This window comes from Candoia aspera, chromosome 2, assembly GCF_035149785.1.
Source record: "Candoia aspera isolate rCanAsp1 chromosome 2, rCanAsp1.hap2, whole genome shotgun sequence".
In the NCBI taxonomy this organism is placed as follows: domain Eukaryota; kingdom Metazoa; phylum Chordata; class Lepidosauria; order Squamata; family Boidae; genus Candoia; species Candoia aspera.
Genome location: NC_086154.1, coordinates 88,352,601 through 88,379,327, shown reverse-complemented (window position 1 = coordinate 88,379,327; position 26,727 = coordinate 88,352,601). Strand labels below are relative to the sequence as shown.

Here is a 26,727-nt window from a genome sequence, read left to right as displayed (position 1 = left end):
CTTGTGTGGCCCTGCAGTGTTCCCACAGTTCTTCCCCATGCTTCCATTGTTTCTGCATTTGCTGCTGGGGGAGGGATATGTGGTAAGATCTCTCCTTCTCACCCTCTTGTTTGGCATATAATCATTTCACTGCTGGTCAAACAACTGTGTCCTGGAGAGCTGAGAGCATGGCTTAGATGGGACAGGCAAAGCATGAGGAGGCTCTTTCCTGCATACAAACTTTCTCTAATTAAACTGATACATAGCCTATAATAATTCAGCATGCAGAGGAGGAAGGTTTAGACCTTCCCATCCTGGCATGTCTTTTGTGGCAGGGCCCATGCTGAGGGTAGATATGCTGAGTTCAAAATATTATTCCTAATCTGTCTTCATTGCTACAAATAGCTTTGGGTCAGGGAAAAGAACATCTTGCCTACGCATGCTTCATGGGTACAACTCTCTCAAGATGACTTAAACATCCAACACAATAATAGAACAAAAATAAATAAAACAAATGAGCACCAAAAGGTTGTAAACAAACATGTGGGCTGGAGAACACAAAACGAGATTTAGTAGTTGACAGCATATAAAGTCATAATAAATGAATGGAATGACTTCAAAGTCTCTGAAGATAAAATCAACTCAGGAGAAAAATTAGGTGGACCTTCAACACACTCCCAAATGCCTGCTAAAGTGGGGTTTATGTGAAAAAAACCAGGTGACAACTGATTCCACATGCACAGGAGCACTATGGAAGAAATCCTGTCTTTTTTTACTTACTAGCCTAATTGTCCTTGGTAGCAAACTAAGCAGAAGCACCTCCAGTGCCAGCCATAAAGCAATGGCACTGGTCCCATTCCTTGAGCTATCCCAAACCTAAGTCACAGAGCTTTTAAGGATGAAAACCAGCTCTTTCAATTAGGCATGGAAACTAGATCAGTGCAGTGGCTGCAATAAAGGTATTACACGAACTGACCCTTAGCACCACCTTCTGGGACCACTCATCCTGGATCCTCATGCCTTTTAAGCCTCAACGCATACATGTGACCCAGAAAGACTTATGGTCATGAAAGCTGCTGAAAGACTTGGGGGTCAGAAGAACCCATAGGGGTGACACTCTACATTGTCTATCCCTTGGTTTAAACTGAATGAATGGAGCCAAGGTTTCCTCTCATCTAAAATGCACCTAAAGCTAATGTTCACCAAAGATAAATCTCCATGAATTGCCTTTCACCTGACGTTACCTGGGAATGAGATGCTGCACTACTTTTCTTTTGTGATTAGGAATAATATAAGATTGGTCCATTAAAAGTGAACCTATTAGGCTAGGACGATTAGTAGGTTCTAGAATAGAGGACAGTGACTTGGCATGAAAACTAGTGGATGCATGTAACTAAGAGAAAGTCAGTGCTACAGTTAATATGCTTATATTCATGTTCCTTTAGCCATTAAAGGTCTTAACCCAAAAGCATCTGGTCACTGCAGGTTTGGGCCTCTTCACTAGCAAAAATATGTAGCAAAAATATGTCCTGGCAATATCTTTTTTTTTTTGGCCATACCCCTATAACATTGCTTTCATCTTGTCCCAGCCTGTGAGTAAGACAAGCCAAAGTCATGCGTAGCTGTGCAGTATTGTTTCCCTTATTCCGAGACTGTTCAAAAATAGCCTCAAAGAATGTAACTTCTGTTAGGCTTTGTCACACATTAACTTGGAGGGAAATCAGGCAACAGGCTGGTACTGGGAACAGAAGCAATCGAGACATGATAGGGATTAGCAGCAGGACAGCAATTTTCATGTCAATATGGATTTTTTACTGAGTTATGGTGGATTCTACTAAGCAGCGGGGACGCGGTGGCACTGCGGGTTAAACTGCTGAGCTGCCGAGCTTGCCAATCGGAAGGTCGGCGGTTCGAATCCGCGTGACAGGGCGAGCTCCCGTTGCTAGTCCCAGCTCCTGCCAACCTAGCAGTTCAAAAACATGCAAATGTGAGTAGATTAATAGGTACCGCTTCGGTGGGCAGGTAACGGCGTTCCGTTTAGCCATGCCGGCCACATGACCACAGAAGTGTCTACGGACAAATGCCGGCTCTTCGGCTTTGAAACGGAGATGAGCACCGCCCCCTAGAGTCGGATACGACTGGACTTAATGTCAAGGGAAACCTTTACCTTTACCTACTAAGCAGTGGGGAAGGGCCCTCTGTAAGCAAATGGCATATTTCTAATGGAGTGTGTCCTAATTGTAGCTCCCATGATTTCCTGGAAATTTATTTGAAATCTCATGCAATGCAGATGTTTATTTGGTTGTTTCAGGTATTTATAAGGCCACCCAACAATGTGATTCTGGGTAGTGTACAACAAGAATAAACTTTTAGCAAAAAACAAATCATTCAAAAATAACCCAGTATATAAAATAGCAAGCCAAACAAAACAATTAAAACAATGAAAAGGGGACTCCACTCAAGTGGATCCACACGCCTGGGTAAAAAGCCAGGTCTTCACTGCTTTTCTAAAGGCAAGCAGAGTTTTCTAAAAGCAAGCCTGTAGTGTATGAGGGGTGGAGGTGGGGAGATCACTCCAGAGCATAAGGTCAGCCACTGAAGAGGCACACTTACTAAATCCAGTAAGATGGCAGTGTTTAAAAAGAAGGACAGGCGGATGTTCTTGAGAGCAGGCAGTTCTGCAATTTCAGTACCTGCTGGTCTCCCTTCCTCCTTTCTCCTTATTCTGCTATGAGATTGCTCTGTTTTCCTTCAACACCCTGATGGTTTCATTGCTTTCTTCATATCCCAATCTTTTCTTAAAACATTTTTTTTAAGTTGTGATAGAAGACTGACTTTATTACAGACATGATGACAGTTAGGGAAACCTGCAGAACTGATTGCTTGACATCAAATATCATGGTCATAGGACTGGCAAACCTCTACCAGACAATTAAATAATTTGATGCAGACAGTGGTATAGTTTAAAATGCAAAGATTTTACTTTTCAAACAGATAAACAGATATTGCAAGAACTAGCAATGGTTGTTGTTTACATGCACTCAAGGTATGCATGTACTGTGTGCAAAAGGAGATACAAGAAATGAAATAGGCAGGAATGCAACACATGTGCACATAGACAAAGGTGTACATATCTGCCAGGAGATAGAGAAATAAAGGTACATGACTGAATGATCAACTTATTTCTGTAGACTGTAAGTACAGAAGCTTGCCTTGTCATGGTTAAGAAATACCTGTTTCAATAGCATTCTGCTCTCTCCCTCCATTTGATTAAGCAAGGAAGATACTACAAAAGCTACATGCACCCTACAAAAAACCGTAAGAAACACCAGAATATAAGATTACTCTTGAAGACATCTGTTTGGAACAATTAATACTGATTAGCACACTTTAGCTATACTTCAGTTTAAATTGGTTAAACACTAGTAAGAGGTTAACTACCCTCTCTATGAAGATAAATGGAGTTAGTATTAAAATCTAGATTTTTGAATGAAGATCAACTACTCTAAATTCACTATATTGGAGGGAAAGATGCATTTAGGTATGTGTTGAGAAATACATAGTGATTACTCCCATCCTTAGGGACAGGTAATTGGAGAAATTAACTGGAGAGGAGGGAATATAACTGGCTGCAAAGGACATTCCACTAGAATGAAAAGAAGGATTCATACGCTTCCTCTAGATGAGGGTTCCCCAAAGTGGTCAATATCAACCCCCAAGAGTTGATGGGACTATCCAAAGGGTTGGTGTTGTTGCTGTTGTTGTTATTTGTGGCACTTTTAGTTAAAGTAGTATTTATTAAATTATTTTCATATAATAAATGTTTGGGGGTTGATGAACAATCTGAAACTTCATGAAGGGGTCGATGAGCTGAAGAGTGTGGGGAGCCCTGCTCTAGATGTATGGATATGTATAAAGACACCTTGAACACAGAACTGGGAGGACTGGATTTATTTCAACTTACTAATTTCTCATGCAAAAGAACAAGGGTAAGACTTTACTGAATGACAGTTTTACAGCTTGGGAACCAACAGGTGATCTGTTTCTATTAGGTGGAGGTGCTGATCCCTCTCCCATAAAGCCTTAAGCAAAGGAGTTCAAATAGAACGAGATAAACTACAACCTGAGCATTAGGCACCAGTTCTTCCCCTTTATCTCACCACAACAGGTAATCAGTGGAAACATATATTTTTGCCTGGGCCGTGGAGAAACAACTTTTTGGAAGGTGATCCACAGGCTATAATGTCAGACTTGCCAAACTGTGTACATCTGCTCAGTCATCCGGGAAATCTATATCTGAGCAACACATCCACCTTATTCAACTTGTACATGTTTCTCTATCTTGCTCAGCATTCGTTTTAGCCTGTACTTACGCCACATTGTGGTTTACTGCTATTGCCACACAATACTGGGCCAACTTGGGGATTAGTTTACTAGCTATTTCCTGGTAATGCTTGAAAGAAACAAATGGTATGGATAGCATCAATAATGTGCTTACTTCCCACACTGGTATCATCCTACCTTGAAGGTTAGTGATTGATGGTGGACTAACAATGCCATTTAGACTAAGTAGAAGGCAGCTATGGTTGCTACAGAATGGGCAGTACAGATTCCAGGACAAAGAAACTCCAGTGATTCTAGCAAAACACAGCACGGGTAATGGCAGCAGTTTTAGGCATAGACACGTAAAGCTACTGGGGTTTATTCAAGGCTATCTTTTCCTGTCACTCACTGACACACTTTCTTCATTCTACTGTAATGCTTCTCTAATACATTCCAAGCATTAAAGAGACACAGTAATAGACCTGTCCATACAGAGGATTTCCGAGACCTAGAATAATTCATAGGTCACAACAGCTTCACCACTCCCTTGGGAGAGTGCTAATCGCCCTTCCTCTTATAGAGACATCCACTGAAACTCAAATTAATCATTAGATTTGTCACTACAATCGAAATGAGCCCTACACTTGCTTCATACCTTCTTCATCCCATTAATGCCCCATGAGCATAACTCATGGAACCAGTTCCTGCATAATTATATCCATCTTGCTCTCTCCCTGTGAAGTTATCATCTGCAAATTCTGAACATACATTTTATTTTTGATTCTCTTCATTTAGAGAAATGACAAATGTATACCACAGCTTTTGTTACGAGGATGCAGACTTCCTCCCAGCAGCCTGTGCAGAAATCTCCTTTTTTTCAGCGCTCAGTTTGCAGTTTGGTGCTCCCTTCCCTAGCAACTGCCTCCATTGCCAGTAAAGACTGCCGCAATCAGACAACTACTGTGAGCACCTATGGAGCTGTATCTGTGACACCACTGAGGATAAGGGCCATTACGTGTTCTCTCCTTCATGCCTTCATGCTTTCTAATACTTTTTTAAAAAAAAAATAAAGATTTAACTCGCAATGGGAATTTAAAAAACAAACCAACAATTAGACTGGGGAGTCTAGGGGAGAAAGACAGGACAGCAGAAGCTTTTCATCCTATTTCCCCTCCTTCACCATCGTGATTTATTTTGTTTTGCTTTTTAATTACCAGTTGCATTTCTGTTTGTATATTTAAGTATCAGACCGGTTTAAAACAACATTCAAATGCTATATTTGAGCCTTTGTTGCTGACGCAGGATCAGATTTGGGAAAACGGTAGTACTGAATGGAATTTCCTGCCCATTAGTTCCCCTTCTCAAAGATCTATATGCTTTATAGAGTTCTCTGTCCAGGGTTTCTTCCACCTTCTGCTTCATCCTTCAGCCGAGCCTTCTCCTGTATCGTTGCTGGTGAAGGATTATGATGGCAGTTTAAGTGAGGATATCATGTGAAACTGCTGCTTTGGATAGCGTCACATGTTTTAGAAAGTGGTTTTTCAAGATAGGGCCCAGGAGCATCTCCCTTTTACTCAGTCTAAGCAGAAGAGGTTGATATCAAGATTCAGCAGAGCACAGGTGGCCAGAAGCAAGTGCTTCTTGCAGTAATGGAGAATGCATGTACTGTAGCTCAGGACTGAATTTTAGAGCTTGCTTTTCTTCTTCTAGATCTTTCATTACCATGCTAGGTCACAACAATTCTTTCACCAAACGCTTAAAAGGTGAGATGCTTATGTGCAAGATAAATGATTATTTGGAGAACAAGAAAGAGAAAGAAGAAAAGGAAACAAAAACTGTTGGGTTGAATTCCAGAGGAGCACAAAAGGCTAAAGTGCATTTAGGCAGCAATCACTTCCCAGAGAAGATTTGCCAACTGAGGAGCAAGTTCTGAGGGGTGAGATCAAGCCTCTCCTGCAGCTGCTGGATTAGGATCAATCCTTGGTGTCAACTGATAGGATATTCCAGTCTAGATTATGCTTTTCCCAAACTAGAGAAATCAGATTTGACAACCTCACCCCTCCCCAGTGCCTGATAAAATGCAGAGGCAATATAGATTGATTGTAGTAAGGATATAACACAATCTGTGGTTTACCCTAGTACTGCACCTGTCCCCAAGTGGGATTCTGCTCACCATCGTCAGCTACTGAGGGGTTCACACATTGCTGGAAGAGAGTTGACTCACCTGCACATGCTGCACACAAAGCACTTGGGATGGTAAGTCCGGCCCAAGGCTGAGATAACCTCTCCAGTGATGAAGTCTTGGCAGCTGTCACAGCGGGTGCCATAGAGCTGCTGGTAGTCATGGGTGCAGATGTATTCCCCATTTTTAAAGAAGAAGCCAGACTGAGCTAGGTCACAGCCACACACTACAAAGGGGAAAGTACATGCAGAGATTAAAAGAAAGTCAGTCCTTTCATCTCTCTAAACAGGCACCTTTCTCTTTAAAAAACAGACATTGCTTGAGGTGCCATCATGGAGTAGGGGCGTCTGTGCATGCCAAAAGCCATGTTTCTCAGTCAAAGGGAAGATGTTTAGGAATTAAACCCTGTCCACACTTCATAGCCATGGTGGATGGCTCCACATTTTATACAGTAATTTTATTGGCAACAGCCACATTGCTTTTTCCTATAATAAACACAGGAGCTGGGTGTTCCTTCACATAGCTTCTAGGAAGACCAAACACAGGGGTACCAGCCATGTTTAGGAATTCACATCAGCCAGTCAAAAGATGACTTCATTCTTATATGCAAGGCCACTGGCTTCCAGTTCATTTCTAATCTCCATTCACAGTATTTGGTCATTCATTTTGCAAATTGAAATGGCTTAAATGTGTCTAGAGCAGTGTTTCTCAAGCTTGGCAACTTTAAGATGCCCTGCCACAGGAAACCCCTTGGCTTCTATCTGACGACACACTGAAAAGCTTGAAAGCTTCTCTGTTCCAGCATGCCTTCAGCCACTTTCTGCCTCCTCGTCTGTCAGTTCCATCTTTGCTATCTGCATTATATTTTCTGCTCTTTTTGTTTATTGACTTTTCAACATGCATATTTACAGTGGTTGTCAACGGCCACCGTGTGTGTGTGCAGGATCACATTATGCAATGCTTTCCTAAGGTAAGGGTGTGTCTAATGAGTGCCTATGTGTAGGGGAAAAGCCCTGTACAAAACAATCTTTAGAAAACAGGTTGGGCAGGAGGCCACCCAGGATAATTATGGAGGTACAAGGTTGCTTTGGTAGCCTCACTGCCCACTCTGGATGACTGGCATTGGGCAATGCCATCAGGCAGTACTGATGTGAAAGGTCCATCTGGTGTGATAGAATTGCTCAGTGTGCTCTGGCGCACGGGTCTCCACAAGATACTGTACAGGTGCCTGAACCAGTTTTGAGTTTCTCTGTCATGCAGACTCCAAGCCACCTGAATGAAACATTTTCTTGAATAGTGAGGATGAAGTTCCTTCCTTCTGCCACTCAGCCCTGCCCTTTAACAAGCAGTATCTTCTCATCCCCCACCCCTACCCCTTACAACCTCTAGGAAGGCAGGGCACTTCTGGCAGCCCTCTAAGATGCCACTGTTGCATTGCTGGCATGGTACAGTGAAAATAAGGCAGGCTGAGGGTTGGGGAGGTGTTGTGGAGGGAGATTTCTGCTGAGAGAAAGCCTGGCTGCTGCTCTGGGGAATTGTCTGTGAGCCTTGGTGCATGACAGCAACAGGCTGTGCCCTCTTGATTGACTACAAACAGGCAGGTTGAGAAGCTGAGTAGACTGGCAGAGGAAAGCCTGACCTCTGCTCGGGCCAGCAGTTGAGTTAGGCCAATGCCATCTTTCCTACTTCCCAGGATGCCACTGGTGTATTGGATCCTTGATGGCAATTGCTGGCATGAGAAGGAATGAGAAATATACCGAGTGGGGTTCTTGTCTACTGAGCTACCTCACCCTAATGTTCCCCAGCGAGGCAAGGGAGAGAAACAAACTGGCAATGCAAGTGAAGAAATGGCTCATTTACTAGATGCAATCGCCATGACCCACTGAAAGACGGGTGATCTGAGCAGTCGATTTTGAAGTGCTTTGCAATTCTGCAGTCACACAGGCAAGCCTTCCGCAACTGACCACTGTCATCCTACGTTTTCCAGTACATCCAATTTCCAGCTAGCATAGTTTGGGAATTTTACTTACATTACATCTGGAAGACCCCAGCTGGGGTAAGTTACTGAACAATTTTGGATTGGTGGGGAAGGCTACATTTGTCTTTCAAGTGTGGTTTGCAGAGAAGGTTAAAAAGGTGAATGGGACCAAGATAAAGAAATAGCAGGAACATGACAAATGCTAAATTTAATTTAAAAAAATACAGTTAATTCATTTATACCCCACATCTACATGCTGCTTTTTATCTTGCCTTTGATTCTTTACATTTCTCACCAATATCCTTTCAAGAATCTTTTCAGCTCCATCCAACTACAACTTGCTCGGTCTTCCCATTCTTCTCAACCCATTCATTCATCTCTTATATATGTTTTGCAATCTGATCCTCATTGACCAAAACACCTCAGTATACTTCTTTGGTATACAATCCATATTCATTCTTGTTTTGCCACACATTTCTTAAGTTATCCATTCCCACTGCATTCAACTTACTTTTTACATTTATCCTGGCATAGCCAACACTGACTTCCATATGACAAAGTAGGCAAAAGTACACTCTTACATGCAGATACTTTCATTTTTCACATTTCATTCCTTCCACATTATCAGACATGTTTTCCAAATCAATAAAGGTACAATAAACGTTCCTGTATTCATGCACTTCTTCCTTTGCTAAGAAGCAAAAAACTAGTCCAGACACCTGCTATCTGGCATAATCCCATACAACACATCCAAAACTTTACTCATTGTTTCCCTTTCGTGCCCTTTTGATTAGAATTTTGTTAAACAACTTCCAGGTATACTAAACAAACAAATTTCCCTGTATGTTTCTATTCACTTTTGTTACTGCTTTCTTTGTATAAGAGAACAGTAATGGCATTCCTTCTATTATCAGGCACCAATACAGTCTTCACACACAAACACTAAACAAGTTGTGTGCAGCCACCCATAATGAGACCTCATCCATACAGATAGCCCTTGGCTTATGTCCATTTGTTCAGTGACCGGTCAAAGTTATGGCAGCACTGAAAAAAATGGATGAATGACTGATCCCAGAAGTTCCAGCCATTGCAGCACCCCCACGATCACATGATCACAGTCTGGGTGCTCAGGTTTGTGGCTCGCAATTACAATGTTACAGGGAACCATGGTCACATAGTTGCCATGTGCGACCTTCCCTGCTGGCTTGCCACAAGCAAAGTCAATGGGGGAGCCAACAGGGAAGGCCACAAGTCACTCCAGTAAGTCACTCCCGCTTTTTCTCCCATCCACAGCACTACCACCCCACCAGTACATGGCCTGTGCCAGCCCTCCCAAACCCTCCCCCGCCTCACATGTGGTCTGTGCCAACCCTCCCAGGCCCTCCCCCGGCCTCTGACTGTGTGTAGTCTGAACCAGCCCTCCCCCGCCTCACGTGCAGCCTGCACTGGCCTCCCCCACTCCCCTGCAGCACCCTCACACTTTTTACCTGGGACTCCCACCTGTTCCCACTGAACGCATGTCTTGGGGTTTACAACAGCAACTGGGACTGCTGGGATTACTATCGCTAAGCGATGTGGTCATGTGACATTAGATTTTATGACCGCTTCGCTTAGTGATGGTAATCCCAGTCCCAGTTGCCATCGTAACCTGAGGACTACCTCTCCAATTACCCCAGCTACACCTGCAGAATTATTTTTCAATATTTTCACAGCATTTATGTCTTTGTTTTCATCTTTTTTTTCTTGGACACTAGCATTTATAGCATTTGTTTCAGGACCACTCTTTGACATACAACTATACTTCTCATATGTATCTCTAAAATACTCCTTCCAGTATTCCTTCACTTCATTTTCATCCCAAATCATTTAATCACTTTTATTTTTGATGCCACTTACTCTGCTGGATGATCTTTGTTTACCCTTATCATTCACTTCCAAAATAATGTTTTAATTCCATGAAACAGTTCTGCATTTTCTTTGCCTCTTTCAATTTTATCTCCTTGTTTTCTTTTTTACTACATTTTTGCAACTATTTTTTCTCTCCATACCTATTATACAACATCTTTCTCTTACTTTTACTTTTTGCAAGAATCTTCATATATGTGTTTTTTTCTCATTCATTTCCTCATTACAGCAAGCATCCTTCTCTTTATTTCCCATTAGGGTACAAGGATTTCCTTTTACTTTGGAAGCAAATAAAGACGGCTGCCAAGTTCTCTCCTGGTGGTTCTAAGTCCCTTTTGAAGCTGGAGACAGGCTGAAGTCTTCGTCTAACAGAATAATCAACACCAAACTCCAGGGGGCTGGAAACACATGCTTTTCCTGTGGTGTTATGAAAACCAGCATGGCCAACAGAGTCTAAGGAACATGAGAACATCCAGATCTGCTGGATTTTTTTTTTCCTATGCACAAACTATGCTGATACTCTAAGATAAGTTGTTTTGTATAGGCTTCCCAGGCTGCAATCCAATGAATCAATCCAGATATTGCCCTTGGCCTGAATTATGGACTAGGAACTCATACACCTTCAACAAGTCCTGCTGATTCTTTTTTTTAAAATCTGCTGTTCATCTTTCTCTCTGGAGGCTGCTAAGCAGGATGATAATGCTGCCCCACAAGCAGGTTAGGGAAGAGTTTAAGTGTATGTGCGTGGGGTGGTCTTTAATGTTGAAGGAAAAGTTTACTAGTTAGATTCTCTGGGCTATAACCTATTATTTAGAAAAAGATAGCAAATAATTGATTTTCTGAATGAAAGTTTCAGTCATTCACAACTCACAACTCCAGATGACTGATTTTGGGATGGATTAGTCAACACGCATTAGCTAATTGCATGACTATGCCCACATCATGCCACAACAGTGATAATAATTCTATATCCCTGTAATAAGGAGGACTTCTTTCATTAAGGACTTTCTGCATCCTCCCTATCCTCAGATATAGTTATGATTAAGATCAATGATAAGAGATTCTGAATGTGCCCTCTAGGTGTTTTAAACCTTCTGTTGATCTCTTCATTCACTATGGCTTGTTTACTGAATTGGCAGTGGAAGACCCTGTGAATGACATTCACTTCCCCCATTGAGTATACTATCTAGGAAAATGCTAGCATTGCATTTTCTAACTGTTTGTTGTTTAATCATTTAGTCGCTTCCGACTCTTCGTGACTCCATGGACCAGCCCACGCCAGAGCTTCCTGTCGGTCGTCAACACCCCCAGCTCCCCCAGGGACGAGTCCGTCACCTCTAGAATATCATCCATCCACCTTGCCCTTGGTCAGCCCCTCTTCCTTTTGCCCTCCACTCTCCCTAGCATCAGCATCTTCTCCAGGGTGTCCTGTCTTCTCATTATGTGGCCAAAGTATTTCAGTTTTGCCTTTAATATCATTCCCTCAAGTGAGCAGTCTGGCTTTATTTCCTGGAGGATGGACTGGTTTGATCTTCTTGCAGTCCAAGGCACTCTCAGAATTTTCCTCCAGCACCACAGTTCAAAAGCATCGATCTTCCTTCTCTCAGCCTTCCTTATGGTCCAGCTCTCGCAGCCATATGATACTACGGGGAACACCATTGCTTTAACTATGCGGACCTTTGTTGTCAGTGTGATGTCTCTGCTCTTAACTATTTTATCGAGATTTGTCATTGCTCTTCTCCCAAGGATTAAGCGTCTTCTGATTTCCTGACTGCAGTCAGCATCTGCAGTAATCTTCGCACCTAGAAATACAAAGTCTTTCACTGCTTCTACATTTTCTCCCTCTATTTGCCAGTTATCAATCAAGCTGGTTGCCATAATCTTGGTTTTTTTGAGGTTTAGCTGCAAGCCAGCTTTTGCACTTTCTTCTTTCACCTTCATCATAAGGCTCCTCAGTTCCTCTTCTCTTTCAGCCATCAAAGTGGTATCATCTGCATATCTGAGATTGTTAATGTTTCTTCCAGCAATTTTAACTCCAGTCTTGGATTCCTCAAGCCCAGCATGTCGCATGATGTGTTCTGCGTACAAGTTGAATAGGTAGGGTGAGAGTATACAGCCCTGCTGCACTCCTTTCCCAATCTTAAACCAGTCCGTTGTTCCGTGGTCTGTTCTTACTGTTGCTACTTGGTCGTTATACAGATTCTTCAGGAGGCATACAAGATGACTTGGTATCCCCATACCGCTAAGAACTTGCCACCATTTGTTATGGTCCACATAGTCAAAGGCTTTAGAATAGTCAATAAAACAGAAATAGATGTTTTTCTGAAACTCCCTGGCTTTTTCCATTATCCAGCGGATATTGGCAATTTGGTCCCTAGTTCCTCTGCCTTTTCTAAACCCAGCTTGTACATCTGGCAATTCTCGCTCCATGAATTGCTGAAGTCTATCTTTCAGGATCCTTTCAGGATCTTGAGCATTACCTTACTGGCATGTGAAATGAGTGCCACTGTTCGATAGTTTGAACATTCTTCAGTGTTTCCCTTTTTTGGTATGGGGATATAAGTTGATTTTTTCCAGTCTGATGGCCATTCTTGTGTTTTCCAAATTTGCTGGCATATAGCATGCATTACCTTGATAGCATCATCTTGCAAGGTTTTGAACAGTTCAGCTGGGATGCCGTCATCTCCTGCTGCCTTGTTAGTAGCAATGCTTCTTAAGGCCCATTCAACCACACTCTTCAGGATGTCTGGCTCTAGCTCACTGACCACACCGTCAAAGCTATCCCTGATATTGTTATCCTTCCTATACAGGTCTTCCGTATATTCTTGCCACCTTTTCTTGATCTCTTCTTCTTCTGTTAGGTCCTTGCCATCTTTCTTTTTGATCATACCCATTTTTGCCTGGAATTTACCTGCAATGTTTCTAATTTTTTGGAAGAGGTCTCTTGTCCTTCCTATTCTATTGTCTTCTTCCACTTCCGCGCATTGCTTGTTTAAAAATAATTCCTTATCTCTTCTGGCTAGCCTCTGGAATTTTGCATTTAATTGGGCATATCTCCCCCTATCACTGTTGCCTTTTGCTTTCCTTCTTTCTTGGGCTACTTCTAGTGTCTCAGCAGACAGCCATTTTGCCTTCTTGGTTTTCTCTTTCTTTGGGATGTATTTTGTTGCCGCCTCCTGAACAATGTTGCCAACCTCTGTCCATAGTTCTTCCGGGACCCTATCTACTAAGTCCAGTCCCTTAAATCTATTCTTCACCTCCACTGCATATTCCTTAGGAATATTAGCGAGCCCATATCTAGCTGATCTGTGGGTATTCCCTAATCTCTTTAGACTGATCCTAAATTGTGCAAGAAGAAGTTCGTGATCTGAACTACAGTCAGCTCCAGGTCTTGTTTTTACCGACTGGATAGATGTCCGCCACCTTTGGCTGCAAAGGATGTAGTCAATCTGATTTTGGTGTTGTCCATCTGGTGAAGTCCATGTATAAAGCCGTCTCTTAGGTTGTTGGAAGAGAGTGTTTGTTATGCAGAGTGAGTTGTCTTGGCAAAATTCTATCAGCCTACGTCCTGCTTCATTTTGTTCTCCCAGGCCATGCTTACCTGTAATTCCAGGTGTCATTTGACTGCCCATCTTAGCATTCCAGTCTCCTGTGATGAAAATAACATTTTTTAGGCGTGCTGTCCAGTAGGTCCTGCAGATCCTCATAGAACTGCTCTACTTCAGCTTCTTCAGCATCTGTGGTTGGGGCGTATATTTGGATCACTGTGATGTTAGATGGCTTGCCCTGAATTCGAATTGAAATCATTCTATCATTTTTTGGATTGTATCCAAGCACTGCTTTAGCCACTTTACTATTAATTATGAAGGCTACTCCATTTCTTCTGTGGTCCTCTTGTCCACAGTAGTAGATCTGGTGGTCATCTGATGTGAAGTGGCCCATTCCAGTCCATTTCAGTTCACTGACACCCAAAATGTCTATCTTTTATCTTGACATCTCACCAATAACCACATCCAATTTGCCTTGGCTCATAGATCTTACATTCCAGGTTCCAATGGTGTGTTGATCCTTAGAACATCGGATTCGCCGTTCACCACCAGCACCGTCGGCCGCTAGCCGTCCTTTCGGCTTTGAGCTAGCTGCAGTAGCATTTTGACCATCTTCCAACTTGGGGGTCTCATCTTCCAATGGTATACCGACATATCTCTGGTTGTACTGATCCATTTAGTTTTCACGGCAAGAATATTGGGGTGGGTTGCCATTACCTTCCCCAGGGATCGCATTTAGTCTGACTTCTCTGTCATGACCTTCCTGTCTTGGGTGGCCCTTCATGGTTTAGCTCATGGCATCATTGAGGTGCTCAAGCTCCAGCACCACGACAAGGTAACGATCCTTTGCTGAAGTAACTGTGGTAGAAAGCTATTTTTAAAAAGGGGTAAAAATGGTTTGGCATATGAACAAATGTTCTTTGGAGCTACTTTCTTCATGGGCTTGGCATGTGAAAATTCAGGTGCACTGAATTAATTCCCACTTTCTTAATTTTCTGATCTGGGCAGGTTCTTCTGTTGCATTTCAAATATGTTCTGCAACCCTAATTTAGGATCTTGTTTAGATTAGCTTGCAACATTTCTCCTTGAAATTATAACAACTTGCATCTACTCTTCTTTGGAGGTTTGCAAAGATAATATAAAATTAGATCTCAGTTAGTTGCAGTGGCTACTCTGGATTCCTGATGTCAAATTGAGCACTTGATACTCAGTGCTACAAATAATCAATAGCATGATCCTGTTTTGAGGGATACATAAGGTGGGATGTGGGATACCCCAATGGCTTTGCTATTACACAGAGGCTCCAGATAGGTTAAGGGTCTTAAGATCCCGGGAGGAGGAGGAGGCGGCGGCAAAGGTCAGAAAAATATGCTCATGTACAGAACAGGTCAAACAATCTTAGTATGGCAATTTGGCTTTTGCCCTTCTCATGCATTTACCAGTAAACACCAGGAGGAAGAATTATGGCATAATGGAGGAAAAGCAGGTATCTTGGTATCTGCAGTACAAGACATCCTGAGATTTCTGAATGGAGACTTCATAGGTGGCCAGTCAGTTGATGCGAGTTCTACTATGGCCTAAAATAGCTTGCTAACCACCTTAAACTGAATTTCCTTGGGTAGTACCGACTTGAGGTGGAGGCAGACAGAAGACGTCTATGAGCCAACATCCTCCTGCCTATCCTAAAGATTTGAATGTGAGGAAACATCAAGAATAATTATGGAGGCTCCATATAAGACGATAAGGACAAGAGGCAAGATTTCACAGAAAGACCTTTTTTTGGCCCTTGTTTTGTTTTTAATTTAATTGCAAAGATGGCTAGCAAATTTTGGACTGAATTCCTTGGGCAACCTGAAAATGAATTGGATATATTATACAATTACATAAAACCCCATAAAAACAATAGCATTCCTATGAAACACTTTTAGAGTGAACCGTGCAGCTTGTATATGAAAATTGTTCTTCAAATCATGTATGTTTGGTTAATACTCCTTTTAAACATCATTTGGCTTGTATTTTAAATAGCTATTGCTTGTGTTTTATGTAATGGTATAATATGTTGAATTCAGTTTCAAACCATCCCCGTGGAAGGGGTTTTGTTCCAAAATGCATTTGGAATTTTTTACACTGCATAAAATAACAAATGAAAAGAGAACACAAATTGTTTTGTGTGCCTATGAGGCCTTCCCTTTTCTGTATATTTGCTTAATAACTAAGCCTATCTTGTTCCTTTTCAGAGTAAACACTAAAACAGGACTAAAGAGACACTACCTTGCTTATTTAAGTGAATTAATGTTAGTGTACATGCCCATTCTGTCTTTTAAGAACCAATGCTTCTAGACTTGCTTTTCACATAGCTTTTGTCATGAGTATTAATGCATGTCCACATTTTTCTGCCATGCCACATAAAGCCCCTCATTAACCTTTGATTGACAGGAGCCACATGTGACAAAGTTTTCACCCATTGCATACAAAAGTCTTAGCCAACTTTGAAGTTCTTTCTCATCATCCTGCTTCTCGGTTATTTGAGTTACTTTTCAAATACTACATGTGCGTCTGAGCCTATTTTGAGACTCTGCTGAAAACCGAATGTTGCGAATTATTAAATTACGTTCCTGCCTTACTGATGGATGGGTGAGTGGAAAGGAGTAAAGCAAAGAACCTGAAAAATTAATTGCCCAGAACAGATGTGAGTGGGCTCCTTATTGCATTTATCTGAAACAGCTGTTCTTCTAAGGGGTAGTAACCAAATCTATAAAGTGTACAACATAAATTACAAGAGATGCATCCCTCTCCCAATTCACCACTTCTGTCACTTTAACAAAGTAGTGAGTTTTTCTAACATTCACTAGCACTTGTGTCCATCATCACACTACACAATGGCCTGCACCAACACACACCAACACATATACACTCATCTGTAATGATCTCTCTGCCTGTTAGGGAATAAGCAGTGGGGGATCTGTGGCCCTACAGATTTGGGAACTGCAGTTTCCAGCATCCCTCCAACTGGTCATGCTGTCTGGAGATGCTGGGGGTTGCATTTCAGCAACTTCTATAGGGACAGAAATTCAGAGAGAGAGAGAGAGAGAGAGAGAGAATGTAGAACTGACCTTGAGCATAAGGGAAAGAATGAACAAGCTGTTAATGGGGGACTTGCAGAAAAGATACAGTTGAGAAAGATGGAAGTGTATAGCAAGAAGCCCAAAATAACCCCATCTTGATTTGTTTAGTATAAGATGGGACAAAGAGAAACTTGGATATGCTTTCAAGACTGATATCACCCCTTTGAGGTAGCCTAGATCAAGAAGCAGGGACTGCAGAGATTCTAGGAATGCTCTTGGTTGTTGTAAGGTAGGATAACAAACTCTTGAAAGAGAGAGATCATTCTTAGTATTTTTTTTTAAATCAGATTAACAGGAATGGCTTCCTTCAAAGTATCTTTAGAATCACACATTGGTGAAGGTCCTTAGACTTCTAGTAAAGATCCCTAGGTAGGTTCCTGGAAGTACCATTCTACAGGTTTTAGGGGTGAAAAGATGAGTAATAGACCAGGTTTAAATACACATATCTCCAATTTCCCTGTTTCAGCAAGAACCTTCTCACTTTACCTGATCCCAATTATACCCAGGCTCCTCCTTTCCAAATTTCAGTATGCTACCCACTCCACCTACTGACTTATATTTTAGCCAAAATAACTTGTTTATTGGTATCTGCAACTGCTTAGGGACATTAAATTGAGGTTTCATTGTACTTCTTTTTAGCCATAACACCAAGTTCTCAGGATTAGGGCAGAAGACAGAGATGCCTCAGTTAAAGGCACCATTATCTCTGCCCTTTTCTCTTTGTTCAGTAAATGGACTTACTGGCATCATATACTTTAAATAGGTTCACACTTGTTTAAAGCCGCATTGAATCCTTTCTCAGCTTGGAACAACATTGAGCACTTACCCTGGCATGTGAAACATCTGATGTGGAAGTGATTGCTCTGGACACGCACCACCTCGCCTTTACACGTATCTCCACAGCGATAGCATTGAATTATGGTGGGACGACCCCCAGAGTTGTATGGGTTTTGTTGAAAAGGAACTGCTGACGAAAATAAAAGATACAGCTTATTAGTGTAGCAGAAGATGGGGTACCCAAAACCAGTTGACAAATTTATTTTGTTAACTAGTTTGCTATTATATATATAATAGCAAACTAGTTAACAGAGATATAGTTACTTAGTTAAACTAGTTAAAGTAAACTAGTTATATATATATATATATCACATAAACAATTTGCTCTTTACATATATACACAAATACACACAGATGTAATTATACCCTTAATCATGTCTTCCTCCAGATGTTGCCTGTAGTGAAACTGATCTGCTGTCTATCCGAGGCCATTCCCCCTAATGACTTTCAGCATCATCATAGTATCACCCAATCATCACTGAAATGATGGAAAGCCTGTCCTCATTGCTGTTATTTTGGCACAATGATGGTTGGATGACTCTAGCAGATGCTATATGTCACTAACGGGGAAATTACATAGGAGAAGGAGGAGCCGGCCAATCCTTTATGTCAAGGAAGACCACAGAAAGAACAGAGGCAGAAGTTAGCTGAGGAAGGAGAAGCAGACAAAGGCTGAAAGCAGTTTATGTATTTTGGCTATTATAAATAAACTGCTCTTTAGCTCAAAGTCCCAAGCCATTTTACAAAGAACAAACATTCCTCACCCATTCTTCACAAACTGAGGATGTGCAGAACACTTGATGAGAGCTATTTCAAGGACCACTATTTGACATATATTGCTGTTGCTTGGAAAAATAAAAGCAGAGGCTCAAGAAGTTACGTTGTGTGAGGATTGCCTCTTTGAGAAGGTCTTGAATTCTCATGGGATTACACACCAGAAGTTAGGAACAGATTTGTGAAGGTTAGTTCAACTAGACCTGAGAATTCCTCAGATAAATACCTGTGTGTGAGAGAGAGGGAGAAAGAGAGAGGCCTCTCAAAGTAAGCTGCTGGTTGTAGAAAGTCCCAGGAGAATTGGTTGAGAGATAAGGCTTTCATTTTTCCGTCCTTCTGCAAAGGGAAGCTACTTCTGTTTCTTTTCTCCTGCTGCAGACTGGTGGAGGCCTCTCAAAATGACCAGAAATTCTTCCCAGACCATGCTCTTGTTAGAGAGTACAGCACCAATGATAATGTCATTGTATAAGAGAAAAGGAGAGAGAGAAACCCTTGTCATCAGAGGAACTGTCTTGCTGAGGACAGGGAGGCTGTTGAAAGCTTTAGAAACTCATCACACACACTACGTACTTGCAGTCTAGTGGTCCTAGCAGCTACTCAGTGGTTTTTGTGCAGCTAGTTCACAGTATTTTCCTCCTTAAAAGTTAATTTTTAATGTGTGATAAAGGAAAAAAAGGGAGAAAAAGTGATGGAAAATATTGGAGGATTATAAAAGGAAGATGATACTGTTTGGATCTCATAAAAGTCTGTGAGTCAGGAAATGAGATAAGCTCATATATTCCTCTGTGCTCCTTGACTAGAGAGGGGAAGTGCTTAGCCTTCAAAAGCCTATTAAGAAAAAAAGACAATTCATGATTCAGTGGAGGAGGGGGCTGGCTTTTGTGCTGTGCATCTACAATCATGTCACGGGCATTAACCAATAGGTGCCCAGGACTGCATAGCACACACAGTACCGGCAACTGCGATAAAAATGCTTCCTTGGGAAATTAAGTGTGTATTTCCAGTGACAAAATACTGCAGTGTGATTGCTGAATAATGCAAGATACACATATCAAAAGCTTTTCCTTGGGAAAACATATACAGCTTTCCTAAGGCAGACTCTGTGCATTGCCTGAAATCACTGTGGTTTTAATTTTCCTTCCTTTCTGCCTCCACCCCAGACTCCTTACTTGGCCCACCTTATCTTTCTGTCCCCTGATCTCCCAATATGTTCCTTCCTATTCCCTCCATTCTTCCAGTTCCCCAAACTGCAGGTAACCAATGGTCTCCTTCTCCTTTAAATGACTTGCTGTCAAATCTCTCGTTTTCCCTTAGGCCCAGAATTCCCTCCCAGGGGCTCTGAACAGGCTTGCATGAAGCTACCCCTCTCTTTCCAAAGCCCACAGTTTACATGAACACTTTTCCTCACTTTCAAGGAACCAAAGCTTAAATATGCACATTTGTATGTTCACATCCATCCCTTGTTACCCTTGTTTCCAGCTGTTTTTGATTACAACTCCCAGAATTCCTAACAGTGGCCATGCTGCTTTGGGCTTGTTAAGTGTAACCTTTGGAGGGTTCTAGTGTTCCTAATCCTGCTTCACACAATTAAAATTAATCTGTAAGTTCCTTGGGAATTTAGCATTTTGCCTATATAAATCTTCAGATCTCTGCGCAATTTGTGTGCTTGATGGCACTTCATAGACAAACAGAAGATTCCATTCCAGGCATGCTATAATAAAGTGTGTGTGTGTGGCAACTACTGTATATGGACAAGTCCCTAGAGATTTTTTTGCAACATTTTCAGGGTGGTTGGCCATTGTCTTCTTCCTAGGGCTGAGAGAGAGGAAGTGAGTGACCCAGTTGGCTTCCATGCCTAAGTCAAGACTAGAACTCAGGTTTTCCCACTTCTAGTCCAGTGTGTTAACCACTACAGTACTGTTATATTTAGACAGACATTCCAGAATAGAGGTTAAGTTGTTGAACTTGAACTTGGAGATTGAGGTTTAAGACTACCCTCAGCTATGGAAGCTCACTGGGCAACTTTGGATACTACCCCTATTACTACTACTACTACTACAAATTATTATTATTATTATTATTATTATTATTATTATTATTATTAGTCTGTATAGGACTTCAGAATGATGGGAGTGCAGTGGTACAACTCTTCTACTGCCTGCTTTCCAAACCAAGAAGGAAGAATCACCAGATGTTCAGAGAAAAACCCCTTTGCATCCAGGCTGTAGGCAACAACAGGTGAGGGGTATTAGAGTCAAGGAATTAATTTCCACTTAAAAAAATAAACATACCAAAAATATCTATGTTGAATGATTTATCCATCAATTATTATGGGCTTCTAGTCTCTGGGGAAAACTTCTTGGTGTCCATAGCAACTGGTCACCAAGCTGGGGAGCTCTGAGGCTGATAGTGCCAGAGAGAATGGGCACGATAAGGAAGAGGGACGAAGGGCAGGGATGTGAACTGCATGGGCTGAAGGTTTAAATTAAATGGCAAGCTGGGTGCTATGGCTCAGATTCTTATTGGATGAAAACACACCCACTAGTGAAGACAGGATCTGCCTATGAGAAGTGCTTGGTATCTCTGCTCAACATTAAATGGCCATTCCCAAGTTCAGCATTAAACCTAGACTCCTGGTGGAATTTCTCCTCCTATACTTAATTTCCATTGTTTCCTTAATCTCCAACTGTTTTCCAGCAGCTTCCTATTCCCCCTAGTCCCCATGTGGCACTGCTGTACATTACATTATCTTGTAGAGGGACAACTGATCAAGGCAAACCTCATTGGATCAAAATAATCCGATAAAAAGCTGACTAGCATTAGGAAATATATAGGGTGAGATGCAAAATAAGGGGGAGGGAGGGAAGGGAAGGAGGGAGGAAAAGGGGAAAACAGACCGGAATGCCATAATAGCACACTGGTTTGTTCCTGCCTGGAATAGACAGGCTTAGAAAGTCACCTTATTACAGTTAATGCATTCATGCCTTTTTTGCAACAGTGCACAGAACCATGTGGGATACATTGCTCCATGGCGTAACCTGATGAACCCAAATCATTGATCATAGATAGCGAATAGGGACTGATGTGTTGCAAACAATTTCTGCAAATCATCATATCTGCAGAAATGGCTAAGACTGGAAGAATAATGGACAGCAGCCATTCTGCTACAATTTATCAGCAGATACATCCTGTGTCTGAGAATTGGAGATGTTCTTTATAAAATTAGTGGTACAGCATATTTGGTATGGAGATGCCATCCAAGTGATTTTGTTGGTGTCCATTGTGTGTGTGTGGGGAGGGCAGAATGAAAAAGGCCAACCTGATGGCTGCCACTGCCAGATTGAAGCCCTGCCCCCTTTTTATGTGTGTTCCATGCAAGATGCACATAAAGATGGGTGGGGCTTCAACTGCATTGCCACAGGTGCCATCTTGACTTTTTTGAACCCACACCTCCAATGGCTGCCACTGCTAGTAAGTAATCCTACTTTCCAGCTCTCAGTATCTAAAGCAGTCTTTCACAACCTCTTCAGATGTTTTAGATTTCAACTTCCATAAGGAACTGCTGAAGTCAAAATCTAGCATGACTCAAGCTGGGTGGAGGGTTCAAACTTTTTCAGGTCACAGAACCCAGGAATCAACAGGCAAAGCTCTAATGATAGGAAATTGGCTGTAGTTGAGTTTTTTTTTTTCTCTCCCTTACTCTCTCATGGAATCCAATCAAATTCTCATGGAACCCTTACGTTGCATAGAAAACAGTTTCGAAGAGTCTGATCTAGAGGACATCGGGTCTGGGACAGCTGACTGAAAGCTATTTGCTGCATGAGTCTAGAATGTGGGGCCAGGAAGGAAGAAGTGTTCATACTATTAACGTTAGGGAAGTAATGCTGGATAAAATGTGCTTATTGCAGAAAGGTCTGATTTTGTTTGAATAAATATAATTCACGTGGGCTCTTAAAATCTTCAAAGTGACCCCAGATAGGGATCATGTTTTTACTTCTCACTAAAAAAAGCTAAATATCAATGTTCACTGTTTACTGAAACAGCATCTGTTCTGTAGAACAGCCTCCTTGGAAGCTAGATAAGCTGCTGCCACCTCCTCCTTGGTGGGCTTCCAGAAGTTGGTAAGATGGAGGTCATTTGGGGACTTGGGTGTGATACCCCTATCTATGCTTATTATTAATGTTAACTGCCTGTTACTTCATTTTAAACTGAGTTAAATTATTTTGGTATGTCACATATTCTTACTGTGGATGTTTTAATTCCTAATTTGGAATTTAATTTCTAATTTGGAATTAGTATTTGCTGTTCTTATATGCTTCTGTGGTAAACTACTAGAACTCCTTCGACATTACAGTGGTATATGGATTTGATAAATAATTATGTTCATTAGTTGCAAGGACTAGTTAGTTCTTTTATCTTGTAATATCCTCACATGAAACTTTGCTATTTATTGAGCATGTAGACAATGTTGCTTTTGCCACAGCACTGCTACAATAAACTCTTCCCTATTTGTGCAATTGCAGTTTATTTATTTATTTATAGACTAAAAGGTAAAGGTAAAGGTTTCCCTTGACGTAAAGTCCAGTCGTGTCCGACTCTAGGGGGCGGTGCTCATCTCCGTTTCTAAGCCTTAGAGCCGGCGTTGTCCATAGACACTTCTGGGTCATGTGGCCAGCATGACGACTCGGAATGCCGTTACCTTCCCGCCGAAGCGGTACCTATTGATCTACTCACATTTGCATGTTTTCGAACTGCTAGGTGAGCAGGAGCTGGGACAAGCAATGGGAGCTCACCCCGCTGCACGGTTTCGAACCGCCGACCTTCCGATCGGCAGCTCAGCGGTTTAACCCGCAGCGCCACCGCGTCCCTCTTATTTATAGACTACATTACTTAAAATTAATGCAGCTATCTCTCTGGAATAAAATAGCCACAGCAAACTCATGGTGGGATTATATATATGTCTGCATGTGTGTATGTGGTGTGTGTGTGTGTCTATGGTGCAATCAGATATGTGTGCATATCTATTTGCTGCATGAAATGCTGATACAATGGACCATTAGGAACAGAATCCTATAGTGCAACATTAAGTATTATCTGGAGTGCCAGAAGCAAACAATTTGCTTCTGAAATGGAGGGTCCATCTAGTGCATCATTTTGCATATTCAGTGTCCTAGAGGCATGATGGCTGCCTTAAACTGTTACATGTTGTACAAATGCAGGATGCCTGATTCTCCTAAATGCTATAAAACGTTGACCAAGCACCAGCATAACAGACAGAAATGGCTGTTGTAAAAAGAAATCTATAAACTCGCTTTTGGGTGTGATGAAGGCGGACCGTGACTGCCTTAATCAATTAATCACCTGGTGCAGAAGTGTAATTTAGAGGAGAGAGAACACACACTAACTTAACAGAGAGATCAGAACAGATTGAAAAGAGATATAGCAACACATTGGATAGCTGGGGAATAGTTAGAATCGCTTGTGTAGCTGGAATCAAACTTAGGACTACATGTCCTGAACTGGATGAATTCAGACATGTGGGTGTAAATTAAAGTGTAATCAAAACAGTGGGTGGCAGATGGAGTACAAAGGCTAAACTACATGAAGCATTACACCCACAGTATGCAGCAGCCTTTCTGAATTTTATTTATCTACTGCAGAGGTAGATGAGACAAACTATTATTCTTCTATCACCCACAGCTGGCCTGACTAATGGCAAGAGATTGTGGAAGTTGTCATTCAAAACAATTTCAGAACACAAAGATGCCTACAACATTGCAAGCATGAGAGTGTGATCCTGTTGAGGGCTTTTGTCCACAAAGAGGAGATTTGTCTGCCTCCCCAGCCCCACTCAAACCACCACGAGAAAAGGGAGGAGCAATGACATCCCCCCCCCCACTTTTTCTGTTTACTCCTGAGCAGGGGCAAACTGAGAATTTTGCAAAGCAAATGTGGCTGGAGCAATGAGTGACTCTCTTACCTACTTTCAGCAGTTTTAATTAGGAGTGAATATTTGTGCACTCACACTACCAGAATCAAAAACAAGAAAGACAGTTGCATGGTGTTTATTTAATGTCTCATGTTGTTTAGCTCTGAGCGGTACAAAAGACAGGAAGAAGCTCTCGGTTATTATAATTTTTACCAGCTTTCCATATGGCTACTGCAAATCAACTTAGGCGCATACATTCATTCTGAAAAACTGTTTCAAAACCTATTAAATAATCATACCCATCCTTTTGATTTCCAAGTGTTCCTCATCATTTCAACCCTGTCTCCACTTTGGAGTTCCACAAGGGTGCAGAAAAATGAATGCACCAGAACCCCACCAGGAATACCTAATTGTAAACTTATCCCGCCCCCCAAGCAGGCAACCCCCTTTATAATTCTGTCCCTGGATGATGCGTTGGCATCTCTGAGTTATCTGCTCTCACAGCAGTACAGCCGGATCTAATTAACTACCTGTAATTAATTTTTGTAGTGCTTGGAGGAGGCACTTGATGATGGGATAGGCATGCTGAACAATCTTTGTGTTCTGGGAGTATTTGTGGCAGATTTAATGCACATCATGCAGTTCAAGAGCTCAAAAATGTCAGTATGTTTTGAGACAAGGCACATGGATGTGTACCACAAGTGTGAGGATGGTGAGGTATACTCTGCAGCTTTTTTTTTTTTTTGTGGTACCTTCAAGTCGGTGTCAACTCCTGGCGATTGCTTGGACCAATCCCGGCAGTTTTCTTGGCAAGATTTCAGAAGTGGTTTGCCATTGCCTCCTTCCTGGGGCTGAGAGAGAGTGATGGCCCAGGTCACCCAGCTGGCTTCTGCCTAAGGCAGAATTGGAACTCACAGCCTCCTGGTTTCTAGCCTGGTGCCTTAACCACTAGACAAAACTGGCTGTCCTGCAACTAATGTAAGTGCACTGAGTTTACCTGAAAGGAAGGCTAGTTTTTTTTTCTAAAATAATTGTCTTTAAGATGATAGGTATCAGTGTGATTATGGTAATGGAGACTAATAAATCTTTTTGGTCTAATTGCTGTTTTTAGGGAAGTTAAAGGAGGAATCACATTAAATTCACGATTACCTCCTTTTTGAGTAAATATGGCATTTCTAAATCTGTGTTGCATTTTTTCAGACTTTTATTCTCCTGAAAAGAAAGCTTTTTTCCCCCCTCTTCTGTCCTGTGCTTGAGAATTTTCTTTGAGCTAATTTTATAGGTGGAGTTGGTGGAGGGAGCCACAGGGTGCCACTCATGATTGGTCAGGGCATTGCTTTGATTTAGAAGGGATGCTTCAGGATGCATCTCATGTTATTAAACTTATTAAAGCAGCCACATCACTTCCAGGATTAGAGGCTGCTGTGGGGAGTCTTCTACTTCTGCTGTGTGATCCTGAAAATAGATGCCACTGCCTTTAATGAGACACAGACAGGTGCTACATTTGTACTCTTTTATGTTTGGAAGTACTTATGAATCAAATATGAAGCAAGCATAACCCAACTCTGATGCTTGTTTTACATTATTGTAACATCTTTCCCTCACTGTGAAATCTCTCTAGCTGGACATTCTTCCCAGTCAATGGAAGCTCAAAGGGAGGAATTCCCTCATGGTGCTTTTCCATAGGATTTGCGTCTTGAGAATATAGGGAACTGCAGACCTCTGCAGAGAGGATTGTTCTATGAAAGATAAGTCATCCCCATCTCTTGGCTAGCATGTAAATAAATTCATGCAAGAATATCACACACCACCCATATGAATGTCTTCAAAACTATCTTTTCCTTTGAAAGAAATTTCAAAAGTAACCTGAATGAGAATTGGCAAGAAAAATACAGGAGAATTTTTTTCCGGACAGCACTAATTGTATTATGTGTGCCAAGGTATACCCATACGTTTACCCCATGTGTGGTACATCACTACTATGCCCATTGATGTATGCATATCAGCAATGGGAGGTAACATAATTGTATATAAATGACCAGGAAACCACCAGCAAAAGGGCACTGGATGTGTGACAGCCTCTTCTGTAACATGGTTTTTTGGTAAGCAATCTACCCACCTTGATCACTCTTGGCTGTACAATCTGA

At 41.7% G+C, this 26,727-nt stretch overlaps 1 protein-coding gene across 3 annotated transcripts in view; it reads right to left on the bottom strand.

Moving 5' to 3' along the window:
• The window catches only part of ABLIM3 (actin binding LIM protein family member 3), a 159,803-nt gene that overhangs the window by 66,424 nt on the left and 66,652 nt on the right, over nucleotides 1-26,727 (bottom strand). For 2 of the 3 annotated variants that reach the window (XM_063292410.1, XM_063292408.1), the window contains exons 2-3: nucleotides 17,867-18,007; nucleotides 6,527-6,710 (exon numbers count right to left, since the gene is read on the bottom strand). In XM_063292410.1, coding sequence (XP_063148480.1) covers nucleotides 6,527-6,710; nucleotides 17,867-18,007 — 325 coding nt within the window. The remainder of the gene's footprint in view (nucleotides 1-6,526; nucleotides 6,711-17,866; nucleotides 18,008-26,727) is intronic. The other variant, XM_063292407.1, reaches the window with a different exon arrangement.